The sequence below is a fragment of the Dermacentor albipictus genome, chromosome 2, assembly GCF_038994185.2.
Source record: "Dermacentor albipictus isolate Rhodes 1998 colony chromosome 2, USDA_Dalb.pri_finalv2, whole genome shotgun sequence".
NCBI lineage: Eukaryota > Metazoa > Arthropoda > Arachnida > Ixodida > Ixodidae > Dermacentor > Dermacentor albipictus.
The window spans coordinates 70,148,220-70,165,609 of record NC_091822.1 but is presented as its reverse complement, the minus strand read 5'-3'; the positions used below and the strand labels follow the sequence as shown (position 1 = coordinate 70,165,609).

Genomic DNA, 17,390 nt, shown 5'->3' with positions numbered 1-17,390 from the left:
CGTTGCTTTCCTCTCAGAACTAGACTACTCATCGTTTCATCTGAATCTCGGCCAAAGCACCACAGTGGGCATGAGCCATCGGTAAAGGGAAAGCAAACACACAAATATGGGCTTTCCACCCTTGTTTCGTCGCACATATAAGCCATTGCAGAGAAAATTCCCCACCACCATTTCTTTAATGTGAAAGCATTAAAAATAGCAGTAAAAATTATGAAAAAATGAAGGAAGTCACAGTATTGCCCGAAATGCAAATAGTAAAAATTATCAGGGTCGTAGGAAAAATCACCAGCTTGATCTAAATAAACATGAATTAAAGTGTATTAAGGTGGAGTAAGGTAGATTAAGGTGGTTCATAATTGTATTGCGCTTAGTGTTACAGTGACGAACATAAATAACAAGACGCTGACGTACGTAGCGCATATTAGGAATATTAAAAATATTATTATATATCGAGTACATCGGGCTTCTACATCCCTTTGGGCTACGTACGTCCGCGTCTTGTCGCTTATGTTCATCAGTGTAACACTATAAGCGTAATACAATCATGAACGTCCGCCAATTAGCCCCGTTCATTGCTTTAGAATAAGGTGGATTAACGTGGATAACGTGGATTAAGGTAGATTGAGGGGAATTAAAGTTGGTAAAAATTAGAGTAAGGTATAATAAGGTAGAGATTTAATCTGAAATAACAGAGAATTAGAATGGTTTCGCATTCAAAACACGTAGGGATAATTAAGTTACTGTCAAGTTTTGTTTTGCGGCCCGCTTCTTGGCCGATCCGTACACGTTGTGGGTGCATCCCAATGTCTTGGATGGTCATCATTTCCATCGTCCGCATTGTCATCGCCGTCCGCAACGGAACAGGCTGCAGTCTGTCTGCGACACCAGGCTCGGCATGCCGCCCCCTAACGATAGCGTTGACCCTCCGAGCCTGGAATACGCGTCCCCGAGGCGAACACGTCGGCGATTGATCTTCACCCTGCCTGGGGAAAACACCGCAGAACCCTGGAGCGAGCCCACGGCGCGGCATGGCCAGCACAGCAGCGACCCGCTGTTCGCCGCCGCCGAAGTCAGCAGCGACAGCGGGAAACGCAGCGGCGACTACGCGACGTACCTGGCCGAAATGGCGCCGGCGGCCGGCATGAAGCGCCAGCGCATCTCTGAAGACTACGGTGAGTGAGAGAGAAACGTTGACCGAAGCTGCTTCCCAAGTCTGCCTCCCCGGTGTACTGCCTCCTCTGCAGGAGGCAGTACGCCGCTTAATACACGACAACACTTGAAAAGTACACTGACGAAGAATATTAAGCTAATATGTAGTGGCAGGCTTCTGAAGTAGGAAAGCGGCTTGTCGCACCGTGAGAAGAGGCTTGGAAAACCAAAAAAGATGCAAAAAAGAAAAAAAATAGAAGGAGACAGGAGTGGCGATGCCGGCATCAAGTCCACACCAGAAATAACCATGACATCGTTAATTTTGACAACATCTAGTTGAGTCTAGGTAATTGTTTATCATTAAAGACCGACATTGCAATTGTAAAAAAAATGAAGGAAGTCACAGTATTGCCCGAAATGCAAAGCATTGATTAAAATAGCAACCTATTAGAAAGCTATACAAAGCATACCTTCTTCCGCAAGCGGGACAGCCGAAAGTGGACGTGGAGGAGCACGAATGGCTATACTAGAAATAGAATAGACTTCATACTCTGCGCTAACCCTGGCATCATACAAAATGTGGACGTGCTCGGCAAGGTGCGCTGCAGTGACCATAGGATGGTAAGAACTTGAATTAGCCTAGACTTGAGGAGGGAACGGAAGAACCTGGTACATAAGAAGCCGATCAATGAGTTAGCGGTAAGAGGGAAAATAGGAAAATTCCAGAGCAAGCTATGGAACAAATATTCGGCTTTAATTCAGGAAGAGGGCCTTACTGTCGAAGCAATGACCGACAATCTCATGGGCATCATAAGGAGTGTGCAATATAAGTCGGTGGTAACTGCGTTAGACAGGATACCATTAGGCTATCGCAGGAGACGAAAGATCTGATTAAGAAACGCCAATGTACGAAAGCCTCCAGCCCTACAGCTAGAATAGAACTGGCAGAACTTTCCAAGTTAATCAACAAGCGTAAGACAGCTGGCATAAGGAAGTATAGTATGGATAGAATTGAACATGCTCTCAGGAACGGAGGAAGTCTAAAAGCAGTGAAGAAGAAACTAGAAATAGGCGGGAATCACATGTATGCGTTAAAAGACGAAGTCGCCAATATCGTTACTAATATGGATGAGATAGTTCAAGTGGCTGAGGAGTTCTATAGAGATTTATACAGTACTAGTGACACCCACAACGGTAATGTAAGAGAGAATAGTCTAAAGGAATTTGAAATCCCACAAGTAACGTCGGAAGATGTAAAGAAAGCCTTGTGAGCTATACAAAAGGGGAAGGCAGCTGGGGAGGATCAGGTAACAGCAGATTTTTGAAGGATGGAGGGCAGATTGTTCTAGAAAAACTGGCCACTCTGTATACGCACTGCCTTATGACTTCGAGCGTACCGGAATCTTGGAAGAACGCCAACATAATCTTAATCCATAACAAAGGGGCCGCCATAGACTTGAAACATTACAGACCAATCAGCTTACTGTCCGTTGCCTACAAACTATTTACTAAGGTTCTCGCAAATAGAATCAGGAACACCTTAGACTTCTGTCAACCAAACGACCAAGCAGGATTCCGTAAAGGCTACTCAACAATAGACCATATTCACACTCTCAATCAGGTGATGGAGAAATGTGCGAAGTATAACCAACCCTTATATATAGCTTTCATTGATCGCGAGAAGGCGTTCGATTCAGTCGAAAACTCAGCAGTCATCGAGGCATTAAGAAATCAGGGTGTATACTGCGACAGTAAAAATACTGAAAGATATATATAGTGGCTCCACAGCCACCGTAGTCCTCCATAAATAAAGCAACAAAATCCTAATAATGAAAGGCGTCAGGCAAGGAGAAACAATCTCTCCAATGCTATTCACAGCATGTTTACACGAGGTATTCAGAGAACTGTATTGAGAAGAATCGGGGATAAGAGTTAATGGAGAATACCTTAGTAACTTGCGATTCGCTGATGATATTGCCTTGCTTAGTAACTCAGAGGACCAATTGCAATGAATGCTCACTGACCTGGCGAGACAAAACAGAAGGGTGGGTCTAAAAATTAATCTATAGAAAACTAAAGTAAGATTTAACACTCTCGAAAGAGAACAGCAGTTTACGATAGGTAGCGAGGCACCTTAAGTGGTAAGGGAATACATCTACGTCGTGCTAGTAAAGACCGCGGATCCGGATCATGAAACGGAAATAATCAGAAGAATAAGAATGGGCTGGGGTGCGTTTGGCAGGCATTCAAAAATCATGAACAGCAGGTTGCCATTATCCCTCAAGAGAAAAGTATATAATAGCTGCGTCTTACCAGTGCTCACCTACGGGGCAGAAACCTGGAGGCTTACGAAAAGGGTTCTACTCAAATTGAGGACGACACAACGAGCTATGGAAAGAAGAATGATAGGCGTAACGTTAAGGGATAAGAAAAGAGCAGATTGGGTGAGGGAACAAACGCGAGTTAATGACATCTTAGTTGAAATCAAGAAAAAGAAATGGGCATGGGCAGGACATGTAATGAGGAGGGAAGATAACCGATGGTCATTAAGGGTTACGAACTGGATCCCAAGGGAAGGGAAGCGTAGCAGGGGGCGGCAGAAAGTTAGGTGGGCGGATGAGATTAAGAAGTTTGCAGGCACGGCATGGCCACAATTAGTACATGACCGGGGTTGTTGGAGAAGCATGGGAGAGGCCTTTGCCCTGCAGGGGGTGCAACCAGGCTGATGATGATGATGATGAACATCATTCCTGCCACCGTCCGTTCCCCGCACCGTCCAAGCTTTCAAAACGCGTCTCAGCTTTAACAGCACTACTAGCGGAAACATGGCCATATTGATTAAATTACTGTAGCTATGTGGGAAAGCCTGCTTACGGGCTTTCGCATATTGTCTATTGCAACGTGTCTTTGAGGCACATGTTTACAATGCAATACAACACAATACACTAAAATACAATTTTATTTCCGTGAAAAAGGTGAAGGGCCCTGTAGGTATAAGCCCTCTCAGTGCACTGCAATTGGCGATAGCAACAAACATGAGACATTTCAGTAACGTAGAAACACCTATCTCTTTATTTATTTACACGGTATCTACATCGCCATAAAGATATTACGTAGGGAGAAACAAAACACAACCAGCAAAACAAATCCTTTTGCGCAGTTATACTTACAAACAGAAGCACAACATTAGCACATAAGGAAAGACATACAAGTAAGCTGAACCAAACAGATCTTCAAGATACATAATACTAACAGTTGTTTTACAAGAGCGCCGTCACAGCATAGAACAGGATAGTTCGTTATTTGACACATTACCTATATCATTTGATAAACTGTTCCATTGTCTAATTAATTTGAAATAAAAAGATCAGATAGCAAGGAGAAAAAGAAACTTAAGAAAACGTCTTGACTGAAACCATACTTACGTGCATCAAAATAAGTAAATGTAACGTGGCGATATCTCACTCAAATGAAATGACTTATTGACGTAAAGAGGAAATAAATTATAATATTTTCTTGTGTAGTTCTTGAAATATCAATTCCAGTTCTGTTGGCTTAATTCAAAAGTGTAGGTAGTGTATTTGACAATTGTTTTCGTTACTGCAGTTACCGTTTTGCAAATTTCTTTGTCGAATGGCAAATGACGTCGCCTTATGTTGAAATGCGGCAAGGCTAGTCAGGAATCAGCAATTTTTCCTGGATCGTCTTTTTAAAGCCATAGTTAGTCTGTACTGGTACAAGCCAAATATGGGCAGCACATGTGCCTGTGGGAATCGGTTAGATGTAATGCAGTCGTTCTAAACATGAAACAATGTTCTGATACATTTTTTCAGTAAATATGTTTTGCATGTTTGTGATTGTCGTAGTACCCCACACTTTATAGCGCAGTAATAAAGGTACGAGTAGAATGGAAAATGGTAAATAAGAGTATTTAGTCTGAATGTCAGTAATGTGTTATTACACCAACGTGTCGAGCCGACGACTTGGGCCCATTTTTTGGAAGCATGATTGATGTGGTCATTCCGAGTAGTATTTTGAGGAAACGTTACCCCGAATATTTTAATCCTATCGACCAACCTTGTAGATTACGCTCCATATAAGGGCTTAAGAACGCTATGTACTTGTTTATTTTTTGGTCTGTATAATATACCTTTCGTCTTGTTTACGTTTATTTCTGAACTACTTACGTCAGAACTTTTGTGCAGTTGAGAGAAAATTAGGTTGCCTTTATTTTGAAGTTCGCAATTGCATTCTTTACCAAAAAGAAATAATGACACATCATCAGCGTATCGAACATATCTCACTTCGGTGTGGGTGTTTACAAAATCGTTCAGGTATATATAAAAAGAAACAGGTCCGAGAATACTAACCTGTGCTACGCCTTTCGCGATAAGCTTCAAGTGTGGGCCTTAACTTTTAATTTGTACATTCTGTTTTTCAGCTATTTAGGTAACACGTGACCAACTTTAACGCGTGCCCACTGATACCATAACTTTCAAGTTTCTTAAGCAGTATGTTATGGTCAATGTTATCATAAGCCTTGACAAAATTCACGTAAATACCGTGTGTGTAATACGCGTTTTCTGATGCAGTTTCGTGGTTGTTACTTTTCCACCACAGTGTTTATCTGCATCTGAACGCGCTATATTTTACTATCTAATAAATATGTGTGTGTATGACGAGCGTAAACGAATGAATGAACAGTTGTTAGTGCGCAAGGTACGTTTTCGTCTCTTGTTTATCGTGTTAGTGTACCAGAGTGCATCACTGTTGCAGTACAACCATCATCATGCAGTAATGCCATAGTAACTAGCCCCCGTCGAAGCACTTCTAAAGGTCGTACGTTCGTGGTATTATACGACCGTATATATGAGTCTATATGTGAGCGTATATGTGAGCGCACATTTGAGCATACATGCGTGCGTACATGCGAGCGTATACGTGAGCGTATACGTTAGCGTATATGTGAACATACAAGCGAGTGTATATGCGAACGTTTATGTAAGCGTACATGCGAGTGTATACGTGGCGTATATGCGAGCATATATGCGAGCGTATATGTGAGCGTATGTATATTCGAGCGTACATGCGAGCGCATACGCGAGCGTATACGTCAGCTTATATCTAAGCGTATATGTGAGCGTATACATGAGCGTAGGTGTGAGCGTATATATTAGTGTGAGCGTATATATGGGCGTATGAGCAACATGTGATCTTTAAGCCGAGGCATCATGAGTGCGATCGCGACACACACTCGTTCTTTCCGTGCGGAATCAATCGCGCTGTTTGTCTCGTGTCGGGCCCTGCAATCGGAGGTCAGCATTGAGACCACATTTAGGGCAGCAGCGACATGTGAGGTGTCTTCAGGCCCCCATAATGTATTGCATTTTCATTTTTCAAAACAATTCCTTCGGGCATCCGCACTGGTCTAGCTTTGGGCGTTCGAAACGTCCTTGCTTTCGACTTGACTGAAAAAAAAACTGGCCGAAAATTTATTGAACATTTGCCTTGCACAGGTCACCTCCAGGACAAGTGCATGATGTGCCGTTTTCTGGACGTGCTCGCGAAGTGCTACAACTGGGCCTGCGTCAGCCTTCTAGCGTGGCTCTACTTCAGGTGGTTCAGCTGAAGTGGCACCGGGTGTGCTGCAGTGGTGCGGCCCGCTCGGCAGTCGAGCCGCTCCCAAAGAGCAGCGCCCCCGCGAACAAACCGTGCTGCGTCCTCCACCGTGATCAATACAGACAAATTGCGCCCACGCTGGACTATCGCGTTAAATTTTCAGAGGTGAAGCAACATACCGCGTGAGCGTTGCGACTCTCCTATAGCCATGTCAGGTAAAGCGTAGCTTAATGTAGCGGCTGTGTACCATGTAGCCCTGGACGTTCAGTCGTCAGTCTGCGTACAAGCACCACAGTCGAAAGGAAAGGAGCCGATGCTACGCTTAGACTTGGTGCGCGAACAATCCTAACGGTTCCTTGCAAGTTCTGCACTGAAAATACTGACGTAAAAACGAGGCGTATTTTAAAGAGATATGGCGTTTGACTGAAACCGACATGCGGTGTATTTTGAGCATGGGAAGGCCTGCACTTTTTCGCGCATTAGTTTTCTCCACAGGTCTGTAAAAATACTGTTTAACGAAAGTTCTAGTTTTGTGGATAGTTTATTGTAACCTGCTAAATATTTCGTAGATGTTCCCTTAATGCCTGGCTTTGGAACGGCATTGCCTTTTCGGAGGAAGAATTAATTTCGGAAGCTTGTCGAGGATAGCTCGCTAAACTTGTGTGAGGGAATCTGTAGGTTGTGTCCCCGTACAGTGGACAACTTCTCGTGATCATTTAGTCATGTTTGTTTACGACTCGATAAGTTTCTTCGTGCGGATGTAAATTTGCGTCAGACTATTAAAGGCGCTAGTAAACTGCGGCACTACTACACTATACGCATCCAAATATACCAGAGAATATAGTCTTGCACGTTCCGCACCTCTGAAAAAATAGTTGTAGATGCAAACGCATGTAGCTTGCACTGCCACTCAAAAAGAGGTGTGCGTCTCCCTCCACTTGCCTCCGAGTCAAGTGAAGTTCAGTTGCGCCGCCATTTCGAAGCAGTACCGTGAACCCTTGCCCTTATTACCGTGAACCCCTTGGCCGAGGGGTTCACGGAAATAAATGAAAGCATTTGTGTCAGTCTTTCAGATAATTCTTTAAGTGATTGCAAAAAGCAGGGTAATATAGTTTAAGAAACGACTTGCTCGGCACGCACGCACGCACACACGCAAACGTTTTGCACGTGCTGCGGAGGGAGGAGCTCCTGCGGTCTAATATTGCAATCGTGCTTATTCACTGTATTCGTAGTGGGCCCGCCGTGGTCACAGGAGGCGGGCGCGAATTGCCATCCCTCCGTCTTGCTGCCGGAGTCTCCTTACGCCATTTCTAGACTCTACGTGTCGAACGCGGGGGGCGCCACAGCTGAACAACCGTGAAATCTTTGCAAGAAATTGCACACTTGTTAGCCTTATAACTCCTGGTGAGCACAGATTTTATTCAGAGGGATTATACGTACCATATGGCTGAACGAGTACGCTCAAATACGACCACTCCGGCGCGAAACGACAAACGTGCTGCAAAGTTATGCCTCCCTGAACACCAAGCGAGAGGCTGAATTTAGCCTTGATTGCGTCATGCGTGGCGCGACAACGGCGCCATCTGTGTACCTCCGGACGACGCAGGCGTGGTCGGGTATTCGCTTCTTTTCTCTGCGCAACAATACGAAAGGAAGTCGCGTGGCTAATTGGGTTGCAAAGATGAAGGCGATAATAGTATTACATGTCGTTACATTCGGTTGCAAACTACCTTCTGTGCTGACTGAACTGAAAGACGTTCCTGGCCAAAATAGGTCGTACTAAAGACCCTGGCGTTATGAAGATAGGCTGCATTGATATGCAGACATTGGAAGCAAAATAAAAAGGTCAGATATAGCTTAATTACCTAAAATGTGCTAATTAACATTCTTAATTATTCACTTTAGGGCACATGTATATGCGAAATTGTAGTCCACGAGCAGCGAAATCACCTGTGCTTAGCATAAATACTTAGAATAGCGGCACTTTCTAAATAAGCAACGTTAAAATGTGCGACGACGTACATTGGCGTTCCAGTTAACATTTTTCCCGAAAGCACGCCTCTAACTGTCGGCTCTCGCAGATCGCGAGCCCAGTGCTCCGAGTGACGACCTATCTCAATGCCGAGTCATGCGATGAGCGCAGTTCGTTCCTTTTAATCACTTTTGGGACCATTGGAGTCGCGCCGAGGTGATTGGATTGGACAGACTTTATTAAAGGTCTATTAAAGGTCCTGCAGGACGCACGTCAGCGCGCAGAGGGCGTCTCCCACGCTGGGACCGACAGGGAGTGCCTGGCGGACGCTGCGCTAGCCTGCTGGACGGCTCATTGATGGTCTTGCAGGAGCGGGCTTCGTAGAGTCTTCTTCCACTTGTCGGAGGCAGAGTCGGGCGGAGCGTTTCTAGACACTGCCAGAGCACGTGTGCGAGTGTCGCCGTGACCCCGCACGAGGGATACGCATCGTCGGGGCATACTCCCGGATAGATGATGTGTAACGTGGCGGGGAAGGGATAGGCAATTGTCTGCCACAAGCGTAGCGGTAGCGCCTGCTGCCTGTTTCATTTGGGGTGCGAAGCGGATAGAGGCGTCGTCCAAAGTAGAAGTGTTTAATGATTTCGTTGTACGTTACTGGGGCGTCCCTGTTCGCCTCCAACTCATTGAGAGGTGGTTACCCGGGGGTGATGGTGAGGTGGGTAAGCGCGCGCCCAGCGTCGTGGGCTGTCTCGTTGAGGTTGGGCGGATCACCTGGGATCCCGGCGAGGGGATGTCCTTATGTTATTGGAGGAAATAATCGTGAACGGAGGTCTATCCAGAGAAGTAGATCACACATTTAAATACATTTAAGGCTTGTATGCCCTTTGTGCTACAGTAGCACAATACACAAAGTGTTAAGAACAGCTAATTAACCCGAGAGCGCATGCCGGCGTCTTTGTAATAATGGCACGAACAGAATTACACCGACGCTCCTATCCAGCATGAACATTGAAATGCTGGCAAGTTTTCCATCTTTTCTCCTCTCTCAAGCAAAATCTCATTGCAGTTTTTGGAGCGTTACCGATGCATTTTGAAAGAGGTGTAAAGGACAGGCTCAGACGGACGGCAAATGTCATGGGGGTCGTGATGATGATGACCACACATTCAGGGTGATTATTAAAGAGTTAGATAACTTTGGTGAATGTATTAGGAGGGTTAACTAACGATGATGATAACTAACTGCAAGCAATAAGGCTAACGTTATTATGTAACTGAGTGGTCTGATGGGCTTCATTAAGCCTATGTCTGAATGAGCATTCCTGGACAAGCACCGGTTTAAAACAGTGACGTCGTTTGAAGAGCGTGTCTGGCCATGGACTAACGTTAAAAAGATACTTAACTCACTTGGGGCTTCCCATGTGAAGCCTTGGTAGTCGAGCCACGTTTGAGCCAATTTCCCTTTCCGTTACCCACTTTTCCCTACAGAACTGGAGCCTCGCACGTCGCACGTTGTTTCTCGCTTGGCGGGCATCGAGGCCGTTGCATACTTCCGGTGGAAGTATGCTGTGCTTTCTTGGTAGTTCGGATGCTCGTTTTGAGCTTGTTATTTTTTGAAACGCATGCTGTTCTTTGTGTTGTGTGGGTGCTGAGTTTGCTGAGCGCTTGTAGCCTATGCCTTTAGGTGGATAAGCCATCGCATTCTTTTTTGCTTGCTTGCGAGGTATGATCCGTTGTATATTTGTTTGCTTACGGGGGTATGAGCCATTGCTGATGATGTTTTTTTTGTGCACCACTCGACTAGGCGCCGCGTTTTATAGTTATGGGCCATTGCAACGAACCACTTAAGACTTTCGCCTTAATTATAGGATAGGACGAAAACAGCGCCGCCGTTTCCTTTCATTACACTTGAGGACTCAAAGTATTAAATGGGGAGTAGGCACGTTCAACATGTAAGGATTACTGGTTGCTGGTTCAGCAAATTGAGGAATGAACAGTGCATCCTTGTCGTTGTCCTCAGTTCATCTATAAGGAAGGCGCTTAAACCGAGGGACAAGGCGAAGGAGGGAGACTAACACGATTGGCTACTAGTATTAATGCGTTAGCATCAGGAGCGCCAGAGTGGACAAAACGGACCACTGTCAGTCCACCTCACGGCGCTCTGGTCCAGACTACTGTCACTTGCACTTCGCTTCTCGAAGACACAAGACGTGTGTCGAGTAAGCTCCTGGACAACACTTTGCAATGTGGTGAACGGGTATGGAGTCGTGAATTCGGGCCTCAATGAGGTGCGACGCAGTGCTAACACATTTCGCCCGCTTTTACCGCTAAGTCGCCACTGACTTTTTTTGTGTGTCCACAGTCTCGGCTTGCCCTGTCCATTTCTTTGGACGCTACACCAACTGTCTCAGGTTCTTAAATTTTCAACCAATCGATGTGCAGCGACTGTTTCAGTCGATGGACAGGGGTGCTCTGCACACACAGGCCACTCGGAGGTAGGGTGGGAGCCTTCAAGCCCGGTGCAATCAGAAGTCAAGTACGCTTCAATTGATGATCCTCGTAAAGCGAAACTTTCTTTGCCTACCGTCTTGTAGTCTCACCTGGGTCGGTAGGTCTGTTGGATGGTCGGTCGCTGGTCGGCTTCTTGCTGAGTGGATTCCTCCTCACTTTTAAAGAGAATTGCGTCTGCCGGTCGGATTTGAACCTCGTCAGCGTAGCAGCACGATGCTCTAACCATATGGCCACAATGACGCCGTTTACTGCTCACGTGCCAGCGCTAACTAGCTTTTTCACATGGTCGGCGCATGTTGATTATGATTACGAGTCCCTACTTTTCCACAACGATGGATCGATCAATGAGCTTGCCCGCGTGTTGTTATGCTGATTTCTATACTGGCACATACTCACATAGGGGAATTCTATAATATGGCACATATTCGCATAACCGCATCACTTACACGACATCGGAGCCGCAGTGTCATTCATCCGAACCTGCGGAAATGCCGCCAGAAGACGACTGTTTGTTGCTGGCCACCATCCCACCATCCTCGGTCCCATCAAGCGAGCTCCTAATGCAGTACTTTTCAAGCGACTTCTTCACCACCACGTCTGGCAAGGAACGCCTGGCAGACAACACCCGGCCGGCAACACGTCGAAATATTCAACTTTAATCTTCAATGCAGCTGAAAACTGTCCCCGCTACTTTTATTAGAAAAAAAAAGATCACCACGAGGTCGTTCGCATAGTTTCCTATGGTAAACCGAAAGGACGCACACGATGAGAACGAAAAAATTAAAGGACACCAGGGGGGCAATGACATTTGGATGTGGATACGATTTAGGCTTTGCATTTGCCAGCATGCATGTAGTAGGTGGTCAGACGACGTCTCATTCTCCTAAAGACTGCTATATTTCCAGTTATATACCGATTTATAGGGTAGCAGATATACAGCTGATAAATTTGTTTGAAAAGAAATTGTATCTCGCACAATTCAAGAAAACTGACGCACCAAGTTCACAACTCTAACTCAGCAATTAAAATTGATACCACACTTCTGTAGGTATCACCTATTCAGACATATAAAGCGAAAAAAAATTATGAGCTGTACATCGCTCTGAAGCATATCACTACTTTGTAATTAATACTTTCGCAAAACCCTCATAAGCTTCTCAACAATTTCACATGAGCCTGGAGACTTGCATATCACATTGTATTACATTGAACCGTTTGAGATTATCTAACAGGTGCGATTCGCAGAGCAGCGCGATCTGCCTTTCGTGCAGAGTTATGAGATTTGTAAAATTCGTACTCCATATTTTTTAATCACCGACGTTAGGCTATTCATTTAAAACAAGTGAGGCTACAAATCGATATTACGTTTCCTGTGATCGCCATACTTTAGGTTGCTTTTTAACTTGTCTGTTGCTGATTATTCTGTCCAACAATGGAGTGGAACCAACCTGGCAGTGGGCACTTACTTACGAAGGACGGCAGAAAGTGAAGAAAAAGAAATTGAAAACCTAGGCGGGGTCTAGCCGCCCCTGCCCCCCCCCCCCTTCCAATTGCAGGGCACCCAATAAAGCGATTTGAATGAATGAACGATTAATGTTTGTCTCAAATCACCCGTTTCTCAATTAAACAATCCCCCATAATGGGTATGAGTCACTCTCAGAGGCAAGCAAGCGAATCATCCTTGATAATTACCTATGTCAGGCGAAGCATTCCTGAAAAGTATAAGCGACAGAAATGTGTGCAAAGAGTGATGACAGTGGTATGGCGATGCTGGCGTGACGACGATAGTATGACGACGGTGGATGGTGCGACGGGGATAACATGATGACCATGAGATCACGGCACTGTTGTGGCGACAATAGTGAGACGGCGACGGTGCGACGAAAACGTGATGCTGATGCTGGAGTGATGACGATGGGATGACGATGTTAAAATGATTACAACATTGGGGCGACGACGTCGCGGTGACAATCATTTAAGCACGACGGCGCGTCGATGGTGGCATGACGGCAAAGAGATCACGAAGATGAGAAAGAGAGAGAGAGAGAGAAAACGTATATTTCTAATGAGTTGGGGTGACTCCCTCGTAGGGTGGAGCCCGTAGTTCAGGAACCCGTTCGTGAAATCAAGACGACGGAGTGACGACAAATGCGATGGACTATAATGAGCATACGACAGTCTTATCGTAAATACAAAATGACGGCAATGGAAAGTCCACGACGGCATGACAGCGCCTTTGCGATGATGTCGCGATGTCGACAATGGCATGACGACGAGGGTACAACGACCACGGCCCGAAGGCGGTGAGGTGACGACGATATGACAGGGCAGCTGACAGCAAGCCAATAAGAACGACGGAAAGATGACGATGAGATGGCAACGAAAGAGTGATCACGATGCCATGAAGGCAATAAAATGACAACGGATTGACGACGACAGCGCGATAGCGACGGCATGTTGTTGTTGGAGGTCACGTATGCGCTCACTGCATCGCCTGCCACCGCGAGCCACCTTAATTCAAACTACATCCGGCGTCTTTCTTTTTGCCCTATGTGCGGCAGGTTTTCGAGCTGTGCCATATCCCGGATCGGCCGGCATTTTTAGGTGGCGGAATCGGGGCGTCAATAGGCTAGACTTTGCTCAGCGTTAGCTTACACTCAACAACAACAACAACAACAAATGCTCTACATAAAAAAAAAATTATGCGTGGCTGTACTATTACAAACACCAGAGACCAGCGGAGCTGGGGAACGGCCAGTAAAATAGTGCCAAACAGCATACAAGACGCACGAGCGCCGGCAATGCGTCCCTACGGGGTTCGCCAAAGACGTCTACTACTGTGTCAATGATTCATGTGACTAACGTCGTAGTAGACGCCTCGGGTGTCTCCACTCTGTACGGAGCGGTGGGCGAGGAGTACATCGAGGCACCCTAGCAGTCGCCGGCTCTGACCCACGGTGTACTCTGACCACACTGGGCCTCTTCGATTTTCGCAGTTCTGGCAGCCCGCTGGTAGCCAGACGGCAGCCAGCTAGTTCCGGTTCTGACAGGAAGTCACGTGGGCTGGGATCCCAAGACAACCCGAACCTGCCCGAAGTTTGGAAAATCGAACGCCGGTACAGCTGGCCAAATGTAAACATGCTACCAGCATGGCAGCGCCCGTCGAGGCCGACGCGCGCTCGGCGTAGTCGGCCCATTTATGCGTTGCCACCTTGAAAATGTATAGTTGCATTCAGGAATACGATCGCTTTCGCGCGATTTCGCGCGACTCGTCGCAGGACGCGTACTGGGCCAACCTCGCCTTGCGCAGCGCAACAGATGGCCTCCGACGCGGCAGATGACAAGACGCGAAATCGTGATTGTATACTCGAAAGCGATAGCTGGAAGATCCCTGTTCGCAGCGATCACGTCGCCCACCGGCGACATTGATGAGTTGGCGCTGTATCATCACAAGACATGAGAAAGCAGGTTATCGGGTACGTCTCATACGCATAAAATTTCGCGCCGACCTGCTTGAGCTTCGATTTCAGAAAGTTTGTTGTGGCTGATGGTGCTTCTCATTTAAGGAGCTGGACGCGGCTGGCGCGTGAAAATGCACGTCGCCTGTGACCAGCGAAACGTTTCACACGAAAAACAACATTGGTCGCAATCATGAGAGCAATAAGCCAATGTACGTGTGTCTAAATGTACCCAGTGCAATCAGTGTATTCTTAGATCAACGGCCTGCAGTTCGAACACATATCGGTTTCGAGCTGTCACCTAAGCATACGACGGAGAGACGGAGCGAACACGGGCTAACTGCAAAGCCTTCGCTAACTGCAGAGAAAGGAGAGATATACATACGCGAAATATGTGAAAAGGAACACCACCAGACAAAAGACGAAACCAAGATGTACCGCAATGTGTGAATGAGCGTCTACAACTTGCGTGGAACACGATGCATATAACATGCACGCATGAGAGCGCGGCGCGCTGTTTACCACCGCGAAGAAGCAATCAGGGGACACACACACATAAAAGCTTCAAACGGTTCACCACGGCTCGTATCACACCGCTTCGCGATGCGGAACGGAGCGTTAGAACCTAAAAAGATAACGCTAGAAGTAAGGAAATCCGGAGATGACCGTATACAGTTGGCTGGGCGAGATAAATTGAAGTCCTCAAGCGCCCGCGTTGAAATCCGTGAAGTCCCCGTAAAGATGGCGGCGAGCGCCCATCGCCTCTTTTAGTCGTCTGCTAGCCAGAGAACTTCCAGAGAGCAGCCAGACCAAAATCGTCCTGGCAGGTTCTGGCAGCCCGCGGGTAGCCAGAACCGTCCAGCGCGAGCAAAACGAACGCCCGGCGGAAGTGCGTAGCGCGGTGGGCGGAGCAACCCGAGAAAAACGAAGACGCTCTGGCTGGCTCTGGCAGCCCGCGGGTAGCCAGAAGTGGAAAATCGAAGCCCACTGCCTCGCGCGCAACAGGAGAGGGCACGCATTCGGGCCGCATTCCTCGTTCGCGTTTGCGCCGCTCCTTCTCCCCCGCTCGGCTCCACCCACCCTCGCCGTATCGCTATGCTGCGCGATGCTGTTTTTATGCTCTGCTTTCACTCTCTCTCAGCTTTCTCTCCCTCAGCTCAGCGAAGCTGCGGACGCAAAGAGAAACTCAGCGAGGTTCTAACAGCTCCACTGCAAAAAAGAAGACCAAAATGAGAGAAAGACGAAGAGTGAATTCGCGCAGCTTCCGATGCTCGCCTTGCTGTAGCGCAGTTGTCGATGCACCTTCCCTCTTTCTATTGATGATGACGCATAATCTGAAAGATTGTGGCGCATACCCGCAGCTAGAATCGGGTGGCGAAGGCGACCTCTATCATTAGAATAGGTTTCTCTTCTCAGTAAGAGACAAGAAGAAAGTAAAGTCCGTACTTGATCAGTCACGAGCGGGTGAAATAACTTTCGTGCTTGAAGTGAAAGGAGCAGAGAAAAGATATACCATACCGAGGCATAAAAATGGACGAATAAAAATCACGACAGCGTTAACAATATAGCCTACACAGGACACTCTTGAGGGTTTAGGTGAATGCCCTAGGACATAAGTAAAAGCGTCGAAGTCTCCGATGTCCGTCACCTAAGCGAGGGGCAATGGCGACCGAAAAGGTTTCTCATTTTCGTCGAACTGTCGACTCCCTCTTTGGAGCACCGGGAGACACACTGTTTCTCGTTTGTTTGTTTGTTTGCCGTTTGTTGATGGCTCATACCCACTTAGGAGGTTGTTCAAGATTCGGGTCAAGTTACAAGTACCGATGGAACCGAAATATAAGGGACAGAACGCAAGAAATGATAAATAACCCAAACTACTAGAAAGTTATTTAGTAAATCGTTTTCAAACAGCTGTACATACTTCCGCGGCCTATTAAGCAGCCGAATAACATCAAGAGCGGAGAATCTCAGAGAAACGTTTTCAGGGATGTAAAGATTCGCTCCAATTTGTGTAGACGCTACTTTGAAAATGTTTTTCTTTGGATGTGTCTACCGGCGACAGAATAAGAAAAAGAAATGTCACAGGCCTGCGCAACACACGCAGCACAGTCACAGCTTATGCTGGAGTAGCGGCTGCATAGGAGCTCCATTTTCGGCACCACACACTACAGGGGCTTATCGGCGAAGTCTCTTCGCGTCGTGTTCCCGAGAATGATCTGAACTGTCCGCCCGGCGACGATGGCGAGCTGAGGCTTGTGCTGGGGCTTGTCTCACTCTCTGCACAGCCGTTGGCGTAGCTCTACGATGCACGTTTTCAGCAGCGGTTCGTACCTTGCGAGGAGGCGCCATATCGTGTACCGAACAGTAAACACATGTATCCAGACTACGTGTCATATCCCTTGACCCTTGGCACGGTACGTTGCTGTTGATAATGATGATAATAATGATGGTTTATTGGCATCCCCTTCGAAACAAGATGGTGACAAATAGTCACCTAGCCTGCTTGAGTTAACCAGGCCCAGCTACATGCAGCATGCAAGTGCTACATGTCGGGACACCTGGTGGAATATAATGGAATTGCAATACAAAGTTTGTGCGCATCGACGCTACACGGCGCGCATGTCAAATGGTGCGATCGAGGGCAATGATGATGATGATGATGATGATGATGATAATTTTATGGC

The 17,390-nt window shown here is 46.8% G+C and overlaps 1 protein-coding gene across 1 annotated transcript; it reads left to right on the top strand.

Annotated features, from left to right (window-relative positions):
* The first annotated feature begins 838 nt into the window (after positions 1 to 838).
* Positions 839 to 7,576, top strand: LOC135908227 (uncharacterized). Its single transcript, XM_065439982.1, has 2 exons — positions 839 to 1,172; positions 6,666 to 7,576. The coding sequence occupies exons 1-2, from the start codon at positions 896 to 898 to the stop codon at positions 6,776 to 6,778; spliced, it is 390 nt and encodes a 129-aa protein (XP_065296054.1). The 5' UTR covers positions 839 to 895; the 3' UTR covers positions 6,779 to 7,576.
* Positions 7,577 to 17,390: the final 9,814 nt, after the last annotated feature.